General features: G+C 37.9%; 1 protein-coding gene across 1 annotated transcript in view; it reads right to left on the bottom strand.

The window, feature by feature from the left end:
- The window catches only part of itfg2 (integrin alpha FG-GAP repeat containing 2), an 89,818-nt gene that overhangs the window by 50,065 nt on the left and 19,810 nt on the right, over positions 1-19,943 (bottom strand). Inside the window, exons 6-8 of the mRNA XM_028805592.2 lie at positions 10,663-10,799; positions 10,395-10,489; positions 8,731-8,784 (exon numbers count right to left, since the gene is read on the bottom strand). Of these exons, the coding sequence (XP_028661425.1) occupies positions 8,731-8,784; positions 10,395-10,489; positions 10,663-10,799 (286 nt within the window). The remainder of the gene's footprint in view (positions 1-8,730; positions 8,785-10,394; positions 10,490-10,662; positions 10,800-19,943) is intronic.

Genomic DNA, 19,943 nt, shown 5'->3' on the forward strand with positions numbered 1-19,943 from the left:
TGGTTTCCCACAGTTCCTGGCATTTCATTTAAACATGCTAGGGAGTCGGTGAGTCTTTATTGTGTATTTTGCTTGTGTTTATTGTTATTTTTGGATTTTTAACATGCTCTATTTGTTCAATATCACCACTGGATTCTGGTATTGGGACTTTACTTGCATCAGATTGCCTTATTACTTTAGACAATTCTTTTCGCCTTTTTTGCTCTATAGAGCTTGCTTATGTCATAGAGCATTTTTGTAGAATAAATACTTTTTATTTTATTAAGAACCTGAGTCTGACCTTTTACCTTCATAGGCTTTGACAGTACACCCCCCTCTAATGGGCTTTTCTGAAAACTGCAAGACTCTTTGGTGGTTTTAACTCCTCATTTGTAACATAGTACAATAGTCATTACTTTAGTAAAACATTTTTAACATTTCATTTTCTTGCACATGGTCTATAAAACTCTAATGACAAAAATAGCCTAACATACTGAAACTCCAACCTTCAACACCAATGAGTAAGTAGTACCACTGACAAAGAGACAGATGGCAGCTCACCAAAACACAGTGGACTATTGCATGAGAGCAACAGGTTCCACTTTGTAATCAGGAAGAAAACCCCTTCTGCTAGAATACAATATCACTTCCAAAAAGCACAACTGGGCACTATTGCACAATAATTTAATAAGAGTATCTAGAATTAAAATACAAAACGAACAATTAAGGCTGTTGTATCAAAAACAAATAACAAATATTAAAAATCAAACATCAAGAATTAAAACTTAGGTAAAGCTGCAAATAGTAAGCTAGCATCAGACTGGTCCAGAACAAATATACAAGCAAAACTGTCTAGTAAATTAAAAAATACAAAGGTGTATTACATGTCACCAAGAAAAAGGAAAAGAAAAACACATTGGAGTTAAATACTTGTCAAATTTGGCCTAGCCAAACTGGTAAAAGTACATTTTTTTTCTCTTTTAACCTTTTTAGTTGAGGTTTATCATGAATGACTTCTTCTTAAATGCTATTTGTGTAAGGCTCTGTCTTTGAATGGCTTACTGAAAAATAATAGACACTTTTCTCATCACTGGTTCTACTTGTATGTAGGAACATGTAGGTTCTATGTTTACTCAAGCAAAGTTTAATTTCAAACCTGTTGCAAAGCAAATACAATGTGTTGATTCCATGTCATGTCATGCTGTATAATATTACAATCATGTTTAACGCGCAACTACCTCATCACTTTAACTTAACACAGAGTTGACTACTATGAGATAAGACAACCATCTACAGCACAGCTGGCTTGGAAGCTTGTTTGTCTACTTTGTGGAAAAACTGGATTTTATGCAAATGAAAGCTGACTCACAACGTGAAGAGATAGGAGGAAAGTTCAGCGACGCTCAAAGAAGACACATTTAGCAAGTTGTGGTCTATTGCCAAGTGCTACGGCTGTGAGCATAGTTGGTTTAGCACAACTGACCCAGTAAAAATGGTATTTAATATGTAGTTCCCCATTTAATCTGCAACCTTGCAGCAAACGGTAATGTTGGGACTACAATTCTCATCACCAGTGTGTTGACTTGTCACAAAGTTTAAATAAAAGTATCAACAAACATGGCTTGTCATCTAAGGCAGGAACTAATGCATTTTTTTTTCAGTCACTTTATGGAAACAATTTCATTATTTCTTAGTGTCTGTCTTTTTGTCCTATATTAGATTGTGTTTAGACATGTTGCATTTAGAAAAGACACTTTTCCCCCTGTTTTATCTATTAACTTTTCTGAGAAATGTATTGACAAAACCAGTGTATGCAGTGTTGCCAGACCCTTAAGGATCTTCCTTTCTTTCCTACTAAACCCCCTCAAAATACAAAAAAAAAACTTCAAAAAACTCCCAAATCCAAAAACCTGTTTTTAGTAAGCAATTCCAGAATTCACACAAAACATAAAGTACAGTATTTAAAAGGAAAATCATCTGTTTTGCAAATCACCTATTGTGATTTATTTTTATTTATTGAATTTATTAAAAACATGTAACATTCCATACAATCAAGTCAAACTTAACAAAATTAAATTCAATTCAACAACCACCCACGAGAAAGAGAGGAAGGCCAACAGCCAGAGTAAAACATTTGAGAGTAGTAAAGAGAGAAAGTCTTTCTCCCCAATAAAAATGCTTATTCTAAAATTTTATTGATTAGATTCTACAAGGTTTTAAATAAGTTTTGAACAGATCCTCTAAGTGAGAGTTCAATTTTTTCCGATTTCAAATAGTATATAACATCAGTTACCCACTGACTTAAAAGAAGTGGGATTGTTCCAGGTGAGCAAGATAAGTCTAAGTACTAGTAGTGACATAAAGGCAATTATAGTTTCCGTTTGTCCTTCTCCACTTTAAGCCCATCTGGAAGTATACCAAACACATTAAAAACTGTGTAAGTTCGAGAGGGTGGAAAATGGTTATCATGTAGAGGTGTCACTCTCTAACTTGTGAAATAGTACGGCCCGGACACAGACAGGCAGACCCATTTAAAGCAATCACCCCACGTTTATTCACACTATTATATACAATCCTAAGTGCACCGCCACCAAACCCCCACAGTCTCCCAAAGTCCCGGCTTCTCCAACAGCCGTCTCTCTCAGTCCCGGCTTCTTCCTCAGCCATCACTCTTTTCTCTCTCTTTTTCTCACCAGGTCTCTCCTTGCCGCCTCCTCTCCGACCTCGTCCTTCTCCTCACCCGACTCCAGCTTTGATTGAACGGAGGCGGCCCCTTAAATAGGCAGGCGGCTGATGACCACACCCGGCCACCTGCCACAAACTCTATTGCAGACCAAGCTAGTATGTGTTCATCTATTTGTGTCAATGTCCAGGTTTTTATAACTTACATGTAATTAAATTGAAAATTAGGTAGAGCCATGCTGCCTTCTGAATTAGGTCATTGTAGGATTACCCTTTGGATGCATGGATATTTCGAATTCCAAATAAATTAGGTTATTATTGAATCTAATTTCTTAAAAATAGATTTGTTAATGTACATGGGGATGTTCTGAAACAGAAACAGAAGCTTAGGGACGATATTCAACTTGATAGTGTTAATTCCCAGTGCTAAATTAAGATGGAGGGTAGACCATCAATACATGTCTTATTTAATTTTGTCCATGCAAACACCACAATTTTGTTGAAAAAGAGCCTTATATTTACTTGTGATGTTTACCCCTACATATTTAAACTGATCTGCAATGATAAAAGGGAAGTTGTCTATTGTTGTTTGCTAGAGAATTCACTGGAAAAAGCAGTCCAGACATCTTTTGAAATTCTGCTAGTACAGTTAGGGCTGCAGGCACAGAATTTTATGGGTCTGATATATACAGTACCATATAATTTGAATATAGTGATATTTTCTGTTCAAATCCTTCTCTGAATATCCCCTTTATCTCTGATGCATTTCAAATGCATGGTGACTGCAAATAGCAGTGATGACAAGGGATATCCTTGTCTAGTACCGTATTTTAGTTTGAAGTAATCTGAAATGATGTTGTTAATACAAACTGAAGCTTCTGGACTGGTATACAGTAGTTTGATCCATGAATATATGTTTGGGCCAAACCCAGGTTTATGCAAAGTGAACAGGTAATCCCATTCAACCATGTCAAATGCTTTTTCTGCATCCAAAGATATAAGATCTCCGGAGTATTAGACTTTATGGGTGAAAATATTATATTAAAGAGGCGTTGAAGATTGGAAGTCAAATGTCTACCTTTAATAAATCTGGTTTGGTCTTGTGATATTACTAAAGGGAGCACTTTCTAAATTCTGCTAGGATTGGTCTGTATGATGCACACTGTAATAAGTCCTTTTTTTTTTTTAGGGAAAACAGTAATTAATGCTTGGTGAAAAGTTTGAGATAGAATGTTATGACTTCTAGAAATGTTGCTAAATAAAAGGGGAGCTAACTTAATTGATTTTCTGTTATAAAATTCAGCAGGGTAGCCATCACGACCTGGGGCTTTCCCACTCTGAAGTGAGTTTATAGTGTTTAGTAATTGAGGACTGATCATTTATGTTAGGTAGAATGCCTAGAGGGGGCTGTGCAGTCTCATGGCCTGGAACCCCTGCAGATTTTATTTTTTTTCTCCAGCTGTCTGGAGTTTTTTTGTTTTTGTTCTGTCCTCCCTGGCCATCGGACCTTACTTTTATTCTATGCTAATTAGTGTTCTCTTATTTTAATTCTTACTTGTCTTTTTTCTCTTTCTTCATCATGTAAAGCACTTTGAGCTACATTATTTGTATGAAAATGTGCTATATAAATAAATGTTGTTGTTGTTGATAATGTCAGAAGTTTATCCAATACCTCTGTGCTGAGATCTAGCTGTGGTATCCATAATGTATCAAAAGACACATTAGATTGTGTCTTGTATTTTTTAAACTGAGTAGTATATAAGGATTTATAGTAGTCTTGAAATGTGTGCATTATATTTTAATGGCCAATGATTCTATCTCCGTCTGTGTTGGTGATTACTGATATTGCATTGTGAACTTCCTGCTTGTGGATTTGTTGCGTTAAGTTCTTATTAGCCTTTTTCTTTTTGTTGTTAAAAGGTTGAGTTCTGATTGCAAAGCCTGTCTTTTCCTAAAAAGTGCCTACATAACCTACAAAGTAAGATTTGGATAACCAGACAGTGGCAACGAGATGCATTTGGTGTGTACTTCATTTACTGAGCACTCCATATGTTACAATAAATCTGACATAAATTATTTTTTTTAAATCAGTGCACATGTTTGCATTTTTGAAAAAGCCAACAATGTTGTCAACCTGCATATTATCCTTAAGTTCATGATACAAATCAACAATAAGAATTGAGCATTTTTTGAAGTTAAAAAAACAAAAAAAAAAAAAAAAAACAAAAATGAAATAAAAAGAAAAAAAGAAATACATTAACCTTGATGGAACACAGTGTAGCATGATTGTTTTATATCTGATTTCGACAACCTTTTACATAACATGATAGAAAGACAGCAGGACAGTGGTTTAAGTTAGTAAAAGTAATTAGTAACTTTTATTTATTTGTTGGTAGACATTACTCAAACCCAGAGTATATTGAGGTAGTACTAATTTTAGGCTTTAATGCCAATACACAGTTCAGATTTTAGCAGTTTTTAATTTTTAAATAAATTGACTTTAAATCATCTTTACCCTGTACCACTATTGCTGATGTTCTGCTACTGAATTCTGCTGCAATCCCTTCCACAACAACTGTATATACTTTCTGTGGTCCATGCTGTACATAGATCACCATAGTATTTTTCTTAACCTGTTGCTTTCCATACAATGCTTAAAATGTTAAATTAATTGCATTCAACATCTAAATGCTCAATTTGTAAACATCTTTACCGCTTGTAATAAGTAAAACAAGATTCAGTCATAAAGCCAAATAATAATAAAAAATATCAATAATAATAATAATAATAATAATACTATAATACTGCATTCCCCTTTCATGAACAAACGACTGGTGGCAAACTTGAAAACAAATTCTTGTGTGAACAAAGTAAAAATCCACATCTGAAACTGAGTTTAGTTCAGTTCACTTGCTACCATTAAATGATATATATAGTACACATTGCAAGGTTAGGACTTGCACTTTGCTCTGCTTTCACTTACCATTGTTACCCATTTTGTAAGGTTATTTCGGGTTTATTTTAATTATTTTATTTTTAATTCCCCACTTTCTCTCAGTTAAACTGCAGTTCCCATACAATAGCCCTGTTTCATTTGTGTACTCCTTTTGAACTAAACCCTTCAAAACTTTGTAACCGTACAAGATTACAGATCAAAGTGTTATATTCAATTATGATTTAAGTTACAATTTTTACAGAATGTGCTACAGGGTGAAATTATATATACAGTTAGGTCCATAAATATTTGGACAGAGACAACTTTTTTCTAATTTTGGTTCTGTACATTACCACAATGAATTTTAAATGAAACAACTCAGATGCAGTTGAAGTGCAGACTTTCAGCTTTAATTCAGTGGGGTGAACAAAACGATTGCATAAAAATGTGAGGCAAGTAAAGCATTTTTTTAACACAATCCCTTCATTTCAGGGGCTCAAAAGTAATTGGACAAATTAAATAACGAAATAAAATGTTCATTTCTAATACTTGGTTGAAAACCCTTTGCTGGCAATGACAGTCTGAAGTCTTGAACTCATGGACATCACCAGATGCTGGGTTTCCTCCTTTTTAATGCTCTGCCAGGCATTTACTGCAGCGGCTTTCAGTTGCTGTTTGTTTGTGGGCCTTTCTGTCTGAAGTTTAGTCTTCAACAAGTGAAATGCATGCTCAATTGGGTTAAGATTAGGTGACTGACTTGGCCATTCAAGAATTTTCCACTTCTTTGCTTTAATAAACTCCTGGGTTGCTTTGGCTGAATGTTTTGGGGGGGTCATTGTCCATCTGTATCATGAAACGCCGCCCAATCAATTTGACTGCATTTAGCTGGATTTGAGCAGACAGTATGTCTCTGAACACCTCAGAATTCATTCGGCTACTTCTGTCCTGTGTCACATCATCAATAAACATGAGTGTCCCAGTGCCACTGGCAGCCATGCACGCCCAAGCCATCACACTGCCTCCACCGTTTTACAGATGATGTTTTATGCTTTGGATAATGAGCTGTTCCACGCCTTCTCCATACTTTTTTCTTGCCATCATTCTGGTACAGGTTGATCTTGGTTTCATCTGTCCAAAGAATGTTTTTCCAGAATTGTGCTGGCCTTTTTAGATGTTCTTTAGCAAAGTCCAATCTAGCCTTTCTATTCTTGAGGCTTATGAGTGGCTTGCACCTTGCAGTGCGCCCTCTGTATTTACTTTCATGCAGTCTTCTCTTTGTGGTACACTTAGATATCAATATGCCTAACCCCCAGAGAGTGTTGTTCACTTGGTTGGCTGTTGTGAAGGGGTTTCTCTTCACCATGGAAATGATTCTGCGATCATCCACCACTGTTGTCTTCCGTGGACGTCCAGGTCTTTTTGCGTTGTTCTGTTCACCAGTGCTTGCTTTCTTTCTCAGGATGTACCAAACTGTAGATTTTGCCACTCGTAATATTGTAGCAATTTCTCGGATGGGTTTTTTCTGTTTTCGCAGCTTAAGGATGGCTTCTTTCACCTGCATGGAGAGTTCCTTTGACTACATGTTGTCTGTTCACAGCAAAATCTTCCACATACAAGCACCACACCTCAGATCAACTCCAGGCCTTTTATCTGCTTAATTGATAATGACATAACGATGGACTTGCCCACACCTGCCCATGAAAAAGCCTTTGAGTCAATTGTCCAATTACTTTTGAGCCTCTGAAATAAAGGGATTGTGTTAAAAAATGCTTTAGTTGCCTCACATTTTTATGCAATCGTTTTTTGTTCACTCCAGTGAAATAAAACTGAAAGTCTGCACTTCAGCTGCATCTGAGTTGTTTCATTTAAAATTCATTGTGGTAATGTACAGAACCAAAATTAGAAAAAAGTTGTCTCTGTCCAAATATTTATGGACCTAACTGTTTACCTAAAATTCCCATTATTCAATAAATTACCTGTTTGAATTCAAAAGAATACATTTTCATGTAAAATTGTGTTTTCCAATGACCATCAACAAAAGCCAAGGTTAGTCAGGAATTGATCTACAGCAGGAATGTTTTACTCATGAGAAATTGTATGTAGCATGTTTAAGAGTAAGGTACTCCAGTGAACTAATAATTTTAGCCACTGGTAAAACAAAAACTACAAATATTGTATACAGAAAAGTACTCAGTTACATATTATTTCTGATACATCCAATAAACTGATAGCACTATAACAGAGGTCCATTGTTTTGTACTATTCTGCATTGCCTTTTATTCCTAGTTAAGACTTTTTTGCTCTTTGGCTTATATGTTATGTAGCTGATCTAATCATCAAACTAAATCCAGGCGACCAGCCTTGCCAGCATCTACATAGGTATTGCTACAGAAATCTTAATATGCTACATTTTTTTCCCAAAAACATACCTTTGCCTTTAAATGCAATAAATATATATGGAGAAAGCATGTGCGTGTATATGTTTATAGACTGTTACAAAAACAAAATAAATTTACCGTGGTTCCTTAAATATGGAAGAATTGGGTTTAAATGAGGAATTGAAAAAGGAAAGATTTGGCTACTAATGAAGCAGCACAATGTAGTGCTTATATTTTTTTCAAAAAAACTGGTCTATTACTCAATAGCAGCCACCTGTAAATGTGCAGCGTAGTATATAATTTAAATCAAGTTCTGAACAAAACATATTTATCTACATATGCTATGCTGCACTGTCTTTAGCAGGAAGTGTGGCCTATCAGCATGTGCATTTGGCTGTAAACTGCTTCAATTTATTCAGTTGCATTTGTGTCAGCTGAATTCCTAGATGCCCTCTGGTGGTGAATACAAATCATACAAAAATGTTTTAAAAGCAAAAGCTCTACTGGTGAGAGAGGGAGTTTAAATGTCAAACATACAACCAAATGTTGTTCTTTGAAGCATGGTCTGATCTTATTTTTTGTAACACAATGTAAAATTCTATTTATCATTAGCCATTTCACAGAAGTTGCATCTTCAAAAAGATTTTCATTAGGTGTAATAATTGCCCGATAGACTTTTTGTCGTACAAACATTTTACTGATGAAAAACAAGCGTACAAATAAAACAATACCTTGTAATATATTCCTTTTACTCACCATCAAGTGTACATAGTGCAAATAGGCCACATTTGGTGGATTCTTCTGTAGGTCCTAAAAAAAATATTCATGTGAATAACAATGAAATCAATATGAGTACCACAGTGGGATAGTGTTAATGTTGTTGCTTTACAGCAACAGGGACCACAGTTAAATTCCTTTCTTAGCAGACTTTGCACATTCACATCGTGTGTTAGCATGAGGTTTCTCTCAGTGTTTACAGTTTACTCTTGCTCCCCAAATATTTGTATATGAATTTAACTCATCCAGTATGATTGAGCATGAGTGAGCTCTTACTGGCATATCATTCAGACCTTGCTCCTGTTGTTTACCACATGTTGCTAGAACAGTGTGTTCTGTAAATGGATGTACCTTTAGAGATGCTGTATATTTCTCATCTGAATGTAAAAAATAATAAAAGTATAAAAATGAACTTCTGCTGAAAATGTATTGAGACTTGAAATTAAAATTAGCTGCGTGCATACTGTATCTGTTAATACGTAGTATACAGCGTAGCTACTAATAATATCATGATAGAATCATTTTGTTCTGTTATAATTATATTGTTAAAATGATCTTAAACATAAAGCTCAAAGCATGGTACTTAATCAGACTTAATGATAAATCAGAGAGTGCGCTCGGTTGTGTCTTGTTCAGTGTTCAGTCTAACAAATTTTTAGAGGTACTAAAACATATTAACATTGGAAAACAAATGATTGGACTAGAGAGTATTTCAAATTATGAATATGCACTTTAGAAAGATAGCTGTAAAAATAACATTAACAATGTTATATATTATGTATATATGCTTTATGGAGTCCAAGCCTTTCATTAATGTGCATTTTAATCAATATTCCATTTTTGTCTGCAGTATTACACTGCTTTTTATTTATTTTGGGGTTGATATATTTCATATATAAAATCATAACCATTAATAAAAATATTAACACTGAATATATTACACAAAACAAATTATTTTGTGGAAACCAGAATACTAGATGTACACTAGAAAATTAGGATTACAAATTCATATTATATGACATGCATTTTAAAACCTAAAATTACTTTAAAGAATATATGAATATGCCTTTCACCTTTATGACACACATACAGTACACATACAGAATCATGCAACCATATTTACAAAGTTTTGAATGCATAGTGAACCACTAGTGAACCATCTGTTGTGGTGGTATTATTACCAGTTATAAGGTGAGTAAATTGTATGGACATATCATTCATATTAGGTAAAGAACGGCACCATACTCTTTCTTGACTCTAAAAAATCTAAATCACCTCTTTTGAACCAGGCAAGCAAAATTAGTGCAAATTTTGATAACAAACTGGGTTCACTCTAGGTATTAGTCTGCCACTGTCTGGCAGAGACCTACTGACTCTGAGTTAGTTGGGGCTTTGTAATATGAACAATGAATTTTCCTATATAAAGTAAAGGCAGACTCTGGACAGCTACAAGAGATTTTTTCTTGAAACAGGGAAATTACCCATGTACAACATGATATATCAGACAAAATTAAAGAATAAAAGATATCATATCAAAAACAAAAGTCTTCGTACATGTGATTTGTTTTTCATATCGTCTGCCAGCTATATATGAGTACAACTGATATAAAGTTAAATCAAAATTAGTAAAAAAGTTATCATACCTCTCTTGATGCTTCCAATGAGATGTGTGGAAACATTTTTGTTATGTATACGTCCTGATGTCAAACGCATATTTACATCTCCTGTGGAGCTTTCACTGTGCAAAAAAAAAATAAGATTATTTTTGTAGGTGTTTTTGTAACATGCCACCAATGTTTCTTTAAGCAAAGTTCAACTATTCTAAGTATCCTTATAAAAGAGCTGCATAACTATGGCATAGATACAAAATAATAACTTTTAAAATAGATGGGCTCATCTCTGTCTCTTTACCTGACTGAAGCTCCATTAGTTTGGCTGTCGAAAGTTGAGATCCATGTGCACCTCAGTATTGCATAGCCACAGCCAGGCTGTGATACCATTAGTTGAGGACTTCCATCAGGGCCAGGGTTTACAGATAGGCTATCTACCTACATAAAAATGTAAAACACTTAATCTGATTCATTAAGAACATTTTCAAAAACATCTGTTCATGTAATGGTAGACTACAAAGAAAATATTAAAAATCCACTTCAAAATATACCTCATCCAAGTCAGTAAGTGACAAATTACATTTTAACAACAAAAACTGCTTCTTTCTACCACAAGAATGAAATGACAACCGTTGGGGAAGAAATCATTACATAAAACTACAGTATGATGCATCTTATCACGCAGGTCAAATTTACCTCCATTTTGTGTACTGTCTATCTATGACTCATTTTTATAACAATGGGTTAGTGCAGCACATACATAAGCTCTACATTTGTCTCATTGGTTGGGTTGATATTTTGACTACTGACTAGTTAAACTGTGGCTGTTTCCTATAGGCATGGTACACTTACTATTTTTTACTATAGTAGGCCCTAAAATATAAAAATTAGTAAGTTTGCTGTTCGAAAAAAAAAACTTAATAAACAGTAACTACACAAATAATTTTGTTCTCAAAATTAACTCATATTAATCAGAATTTTATTTGTACTGCATATTAATATTTTCTATAAAGGATAAATAATTCAAAGTACTTTGTAATACAAAACAGTTTTAATACACACTTGCCTAGGCATATTAAATTATTCTGGTTAGCTTACTGTAACAGAAACAACTAAATAAACGGTGACGCACTAATCAGTCAACAGCACTGATTAGGTTTTTTTTTTTTTTTTATTTTGCTCCACATCACAATGCAAATTAGACTGCCACTTTGATTGGTTCCGTCAATAATGCTGTCTGTAAAATGATATGAAGATTTAAAATAAGACATTATTGATTTTCTTACTATTTATTCAGCCAACTGCATAAGAACATCCGTTTATTTACATTGTTCATTCAAGGGATGTTCTTTTTTTATTAACAACATATCCAGATACAGAAAGCAAACATTTGCAAGGGACCATGTCAGGTCAGGTCAGGTCAGGCTTTGGAACATGCACTGGTATAGTGTGTTGCCGCACCCACCACATGACGAAACTGCTCGGGATCCGGGTTGGCAAACTCCCCAGGCAGACACACGGTCCAGTCTCACCCTCCGGAAATGGTGCTCTCTCTGCCGCAGCCAGGTGTTATGTGGGCGTCCCCTATGCCTGGTCCAGCTACTCAGGTCCTCAACAATGAGGATCCTGCGAGCTGGATCATCCTTGGGGAATCGCACCACATGACCGTAGTGCCATAACTGATGCTTCCTCACAATGCAGGTAATGTGCCTCATTCGGGACTCCATGAGCAACCGCTCATTTGACACAAAGTCAAACCAGCAGTACCTAAGGATTCTCTGAAGAGACACAGTACCAAAGGATTCCAGTCTTCATCTCAGGTCACTGGATAGCGTCCATGTCTCGACCATATAGCAAGACAGGAAGCACCAGAACTCTAAACACTTGGACCTTCATCCTTCTGCATAGCTATTGAGAGCACCACACACCCCTTTCCAGTGACCTCATGACCCCCCCATACTCTCCCAATCCATCTACTGACTTCATAGGAACAGTCACCAAAGACTTGAATGTCACTGCCGAGGTAAGTAAACCTCTCAACAAGCTTGACACTCCTTCCACAGACAGACACTCTGCTGATGTCTTGGTTTTTATCCAGGACACTTGCAACTCCAGACACTCAGACTCCCATAAAAAAACATTAAAAAAATTATTTAATATAGTTAGTTATAACATGTGATGCTATTAATTACTTTTACATGACTCTTCTTTCTAATAGAGGTATGAAACCCACACCTGTAATTAAAAAAATACATTTCCTTGAATAAAGAGAAAAAAATCATTACTACTTCATTCTAGGTCAAAATTACAACATAAAGCAGGATTCCATACTATTTATTTTGTCATGAAGCTTTTAGTGCTTCTTATTAGCCTTTGTTAGTTCAGTAATGCTGTAGTATCGGGTACATTAGAATACAAGTGTGTTTTAAATTTATACGTATGTAGTGGTAAACTGCTTCTCAATTAAGAAAATAAGAATACATTGTTAAATCCTTCACGTACTATGAAGTAAATAACATCCACCCCCATTTTCTAGCCTCAACGCAAGCTCAGAAGATATGTGCTATGACTATGAGCCACTGTGCCACCAGATCCACTGTTTCAAAGTATCAATAGCAAATAACTAAAACAAAAACTTATTAAACACTCCCTCCACAGACAGACACACTGCTGATGTCTGTGCCCAAGATGTCATTAAGGGCCTGGATCTTGGTTTTTATCCAGGACACTCGCAAGCCCAGACACTCAGACTCCCAGACATAAAAAAAAAAATATGTAATATAGTTAGTTACAACATGTGATGCTTAAATTAAAACTAAACAAATACTTTGTTGCTTTATATTTCTGCATTGCACACAACACACTCTTCTCTGTTTGGCTCCAACATTTTTACAAGCTTTTTAAAGTGTGTTTTTGTGGCTTTACCAAAGTATGCCAGTTGTGGATTACAAAGGGCACTTTGACTGGCATGGGAAGAAAAGACATGGAAGTCAGGAGACTCATGAGCAAGTCCACAAGAGTTTAAACTCACTTCTGAAAAGGAATGCATGCACACATAACAGGGAACTCGGAGACTAGGTCCTTTATCATCGGAGACTGGGGTAAGATTATAAAAGCATTATGAGAATTCAGTATAGGGTCAGTCAAAGGTGAAAAAAGCATATGCAGTTCAGGTAGTCAGTGAGAGTATTATAGATGTGAGCACGCTTTGCCGACAAGAAGGGCTGGAATTCCTTTGTAGTTGTGACTAAAATTAACGCATTTAGGGATTGTGTTAAAGGTGATTAATCAGCAACTCTAAAAATTACGCATCACAAAATTTAAAAATGCTTTTTGAATATTTCATGGATTTTAGATTTTGATACACATGTACGAGATAGAAAGATCAACATAATAATAATAATAAATTTATGTGTACAGTGTGTGGTGGGCCACCGGGTCCCCTGCCCGGCTGGGATGCCCCTTCTGCTTATGTTCCGGGGGAGCAGCCATGGACTACTCAGTACCTCCCCCGGGATGCTTGGTGGCAGCCTCCCTGGTTGACGATGATATCTCAGTTTTCCCGCAGGGTTTCATGGGAGATGGAGTTCTCCCCAACCCTGTGGGGACCTGGGATGGCTGCCAGGGGGCGTGGCAGAGATCGTTAAGCCCAGCTGGTCTAATCATCGGCCCCACCTGGAAGTGAGATTGGGAACAGGTCAGCAAGCACCAGGAGCACTTCTGGGAGGGCCATAAAAGGAGCCAGCAACCACCAATCAGGGCCGGAATCGGGAGGAAGAGGACGCGGTTGCCTGGAAGGAGTGTTGGTGGTGCCAGAGGAATAGTGTGGTCTGTGACTAAAAGTGTTTTGGGAACTGTGTTGGGACTGTGGGATAGGGGGAAGGCATGCCCCATGGCTGAAGAAAAATAAAAGATTTCTGTTCCTTTGACACATGCCTCTGTGTAAGTCTGTGCCGGTTCGGGCGCTATACAGCCCAATACCACGTGGCTAGAAAAAATATATGAAACCTTTTGCAGTTGCCAGGTTTTCTGTATTACTTATTTATAAAATGAGATCTGATCTTCAGCTAAGTCACACAAACAATTATAATTTTCATGTCTTTATTGAAAAGACCCATCAAACATTCACAGTATGCTGTGGAAAATGTAAGAAAAACCTTGGATTTAATAACTGATCAAGCTTCCTTTGGCAGCAATAATTACTGACAAGCAATTCCAGTAGCTGCAGATCAGACCTGCAACAATGGTCATTGGACCATTCAGTTCTTCTGTATTCTTAGAATGTCTGGTATGAATGGCTTCTTTGAGGTCATTCCACAGCATCTCTGTTTAGTTAAGGTCTGGCCTCTGACTAGGCCACTCCAAAAGGTGGACACTCCTTTTCTAAAGCCATTCTGTGGTAGATATACTTCAGTATTTACAAGTACTGTATTGCCCTGCTACATCACCCAACTTCTACTAAGCTTCAGCTGGTGGATATCCGCAATGATATTATCCTGTTTGATGCCGTGATAAACTTGGAAATTCCTTTGCACCTTGATGATAGCAAGCTGTCCTGACTCCACGGCAGCAAAGCAGTCCCAATCATGATGCTCTATCCACCATATTTCATTATTAGAATGATGTTTTCATGTCGATATGCTGTGCCTTTTTTACACCATATGTACTTGGGTGTACTCTTCCCAAACATTTTAACCTTAATTACATCAGTCCACAAAACACGTTGCCATTAGGGTTATGGAGTGTCAAGGTGGTCTTTGGCAATTTTCAGGAATAGAGCAATATTTTTTGGACAGCAGCAGCTTTCCCCTTGGTGGAAACCATGCCTGTTCAATGTTTTGCATATTGTAGGCACATGAATAGAGATGTTAACCTGTTCCAATGACTCTTTTCAGACTTTTAGCTATTACTCTAGGGTTCAAGGGTTCTTTTTTACCTCCTTGAGCATTCAGCATTTTGACTTTCAAGTCACCTTGGCCGGATGACCACCTCTATAGAGAGTAGCCATAGTTCTAAATCATCTCCATTTATACAAAATGTGTCAAATTAAAGAATATCTAAACTCTTTGAAATTACTTTGTAACACTTTCCAGCTTTATGAAAATCAACAATTCTTGATCATGGATCATCTGAGATTGTTTATTGCAAGGCATACTTCACATTATCAAATGCATCAAATGGTTCTTATGAATAACAAACTCAAAATGTCACTCTTTTTTATAGGTAAAAGTAGTTTTAAACCACACCTCCAATCGTTTCATTGGTTTGACTCCTGGTTTGCCAACTCCTGATTCCACTTAGCTTTTGTTTATGTCATTAGCTTAGGTGATTACAGTACATCCATCCATCCATCCATCCTCTTCCGCTTATCCGAGGTCGGGTCGCAGGGGCAGCAGCTTGAGCAGAGATACCCAGACTTCCCTCTCCCTCGCCACTTCTTCTAGCTCATTCAGGAGAATCCCGAGGCGTTCCCAGGCCAGCCGGGAGACATAGTCCTTCCTGCGTGTCCTGGGTCTTCCCCAGGGCCTCCTCCCAATTAGACGTGCCCGGAACACCTCACCAGGGAGGCGTCCAGGAGGCATCCTGATCAGATGCCCGAGCCACCTCATCTGACTCTTCTCGATGCGGAGGAGCAGCAGCTCTACTCTGAGCCCCTCCCGGATGACTGAGCTTCTCACTCTATCTTTATGGGAGAGCCCAGACACCCTGCGGAGGAAACTCATTTCAGCCGCTTGTATTCGCGATCTCGTTCTTTCGGTCACTACCCATAGCTCATGACCATAGGTGAGGGTAGGAACATAGATCGACTGGTAAATTGAGAGCTTTGCCTTACGGCTCAGCTCCTTTTTCACCACGACAGACTGATGCAGAGCCCGCATCACTGCAGACGCCGCACCGATCCGCCTGTCAATCTCACGCTCCATTCTTCCCTCACTCGTGAGGACCATGGTCTCGGATTTGGAGGTGCTGATTCCCATCCCAGCCGCTTCACACTCAACTGTGAACAGATCCAGAGAGAGCTGAAGATCACGACTTGATGAAGCAAACAGGACAACATCATCTACAAAAAGCAGTGACCCATTACATTACAGCACATACTTTTTTTAATCTACACTGTGAATGTTTGAATGAAGTATTCAATATGTACAAAACAATTCTATAATTCGTACATTATCCGTTAAATCAGACAGTTCTTGGTCATTATTGTGACTTAGATAATGGTCAGACCACACTTTAAGACAAATTTATACATAAATGTAGTTATTCCCAAAGGCAAAACATTCTTTTTCTTGCCACTGTATGTGGTCTATATACAGTATATTCATTGTATATATTGTGGACAACCAGGTGGGGCACACTGCCGCCCAAACCTGACACAGACAAAAGCAGAGGGATTATTAGTACAAGCACACACTTTTATTTTTCTTCTTTCCTCATGGGAAACGCCTTCCCCCATTTCTCACAAGTACAACACAGTCCAGCACAGTCACAACACAATACAAATTTCTCTTCTTCTTTCTCTCTCTATTTCTCCTCCACTTCACCTGGCAAACTTCCTCATTGTCCTCCCGACTCTGGCTCTCCAAGTAGTGTCTGCTAGGTCCTTTTATACGGCACCAGGAATTGCTTCAAGTGCTTGTTGATGCATTTCCGGCAGCACTTCCGGGTGTGGCGAACAGCTGCACTCCAGGGTTCAGCAGTAGCTGCAGCACCCACTGACAGCGCCCACGGAACCCAACAGGGCTGCTCCAAACTTCAGCTCTCCTGGAGCCCTGTGGGAGTCTGAGGCACCGTTGCAACCCCAAGGGACTGCCATCTAGCGCTCTGGGGAGGTAATGCTCTGGATATGCTCCCTTCCCCGGTCCTTCCAGCATGGAGGTGTAGAGTAGGACACTATATATATATTTAAACATCTCCGCAAGGGGGAGCAAAGGTGTGTACACCTGATAAGACCCAGTTAGGGTGAAACATGTGTTGTGTGCTCTTTGGCAGGTACTGTATCACATATCTATGATCTGCTTCTTGCAACTGAGAAGACGTGGCGAATGTTTGCCGACTGGCTGACCGACCATAAGCATTACCAATTAGGTAACCATCCAAATAATGAGATTGTGATTTAGACCTATGAATATAATACTTCAATCTTCACCCTGTCAAAAAAGCAAACCAGCCGCCGTGGCGCAACATCAGAGGCTTCACCTCAGGTGCTGACATCCCAGATTTGATTTGTGCAAGGGGAAACAAAGCTACAAACGCCTGATGAACCCCAATTAGGGTGAAACATACATATATATATATATATATATATACATACACATATCTATATACACACATATATATATATATATATATATATATATATATATATATATATATATATATATATATATATACATATACATACACATACACATATACATTTACACATATATATATATATATAAAAATATCAAGTGAATATTTTAAAACTCCTCCACTAGTAACACTTGCCGTACGTTGACAAATCTAACACAGGGGTATTCAACTCCAGCCCTGGAGGTACGCAGTGGGTGCAGGTTTTCATTCCAACTAGTTTTAGAATTAGAAACCAAGCCTAGCAGATAACAAAACTTGGTATTTTATTATATGACATGTTAGTGCTTTCATTCTTCCAAGACAAATCTTTAACACGTTATACATTTTTCCTTTTTTGAGGACACTATCCACGTTTTTTGTGGTCCAGAACAGATTTCTACCTCTTGGCCTTTCCCTTCCCTCTCATCTATTTCAAAATATTGTATTAACACAGATACTTCATGAAACATATACTCAGGTTTAAATGGAAGCACATCATCTAGAGAGCTGTAGTGGTTCCCTTGTCGTTTGCACCACATTATGGATGGTTAAGAAAACAGGCAACTATTAAAACGTTAGTGCAGCCGTTTTATAACAAAAATGAGCAATTAAGGTTTCTGAATTGTAACAAATGAGATAAAAAACGAAGCCTACCACCCTATTGCTTTGGTGGTAAAACTGCTGTGCTACCCATCTAAGACAGGCTGAAATTTACAGTGCATCCGGAAAGTATTCACAGCGCATCACTTTTTCCGCATTTTGTTATGTTACAGCCTTATTCCAAAATGGATTAAATTCATTTTTTTCCTCAGAATTCTACACACAACACCCCATAATGACAACGTGAAAAAGGTTTACTTGAGATTTTTGCAATTTTATTAAAAATAAAAAAATTGAGAAAGCACATGTACATAAGTATTCACAGCCTTTGCCATGAAGCTCAAAATTGAGCTCAGGTGCATCCTGTTTCCCCTGATCATCCTTGAGATGTTTCTGCAGCTTAATTGGAGTCCACCTGTGGTAAATGCAGTTGATTGGACAAGATTTGGAAAGGCACACACCTGTCTATATAAGGTCCCACAGTTGACAGTTCATGTCAGAGCACAAACAAAGCATGAAGTCAAAGGAATTGTCTGTAGACCTCCAAGACAGGATTGTCTCGAGGCACAAATCTGGGGAAAGTTACAGAAAAATCTCTGCTGCTTTGAAGGTCCCAGTGAGCACAGTGGCCTCCATCATCTGTAAGTGGAAGAAGTTCGAAACCACCAGGACTCTTCCTAGAGCTGGCCGGCCATCTAAACTGAGCGATCGGGGGAGAAGGGCCTTATTCAGGGAGGTGACCAAGAACCCGATGGTCACTCTGTCAAAGCTCCAGAGATCCTCTGTGGAGAGAGGAGAGCCTTCCAGAAGGACAACCATCTCTGCAGCAATCCACCAATCAGGCCTGTATGGTAGAGTGGCCAGATGGAAGACACTCCTTAGTAAAAGGCACATGGCAGCCTGCCTGGAGTTTGCCAAAAGGCACCTGAAGGACTCTCAGACCATGAGAAAGAAAATTCTCTGGTCTGATGAGACAAAGATTGAACTCTTTGGTGTGAATGCCAGACGTCACGTTTGGAGGAAACCAGGCACCTCTCATCACCAGGCCAATACCATCTCTACAGTGAAGTTCAAAAAGAGTTGAGGCTGTAATTCCTGCCAAAGGTGCATCGACAAAGTATTGAGCAAAGGCTGTGAATACTTATGTACATGTGATTTCTCAGTTTTTTTACTTTTAATAAATTTGCAAAAACCTCAAGTAAACTTTTTTCACATTGTCATTATGGGGTGTTGTGTGTAGAATTCTCAGGAAAAAAATGAATTTAATCCATTTTGGAATAAGGCTGTAACATAACAAAATGTGAAAAAAGTGATGCGCTGTGAATACTTTCCAGATGCACTGTATATACATATTATATATCTATATATATAATTCACTAAGCTGCCGACAAGTAGCCACCCATGGAAAGCACGAACCGAGAAGTAGCCACCCATGGAAAGCATGCAAGACAGCCACGCCCACCAACCCTAAGACCATTTGGATACGACGACAACTCGCAGAGCCACGCACACCAACTCGGATGCAGCAACTCACAACACTGGGCGTCATTCACGTTCGTCTCTGCTAGACTCCACATGCACCTCTGAGCCACGTTGACTTTTCATTAGTCAACCTCAGTGGAACCTCGGTTCACACAGAGGCAGCGT

Source organism: Erpetoichthys calabaricus, chromosome 1, assembly GCF_900747795.2.
Source record: "Erpetoichthys calabaricus chromosome 1, fErpCal1.3, whole genome shotgun sequence".
Taxonomy (NCBI): domain Eukaryota; kingdom Metazoa; phylum Chordata; class Cladistia; order Polypteriformes; family Polypteridae; genus Erpetoichthys; species Erpetoichthys calabaricus.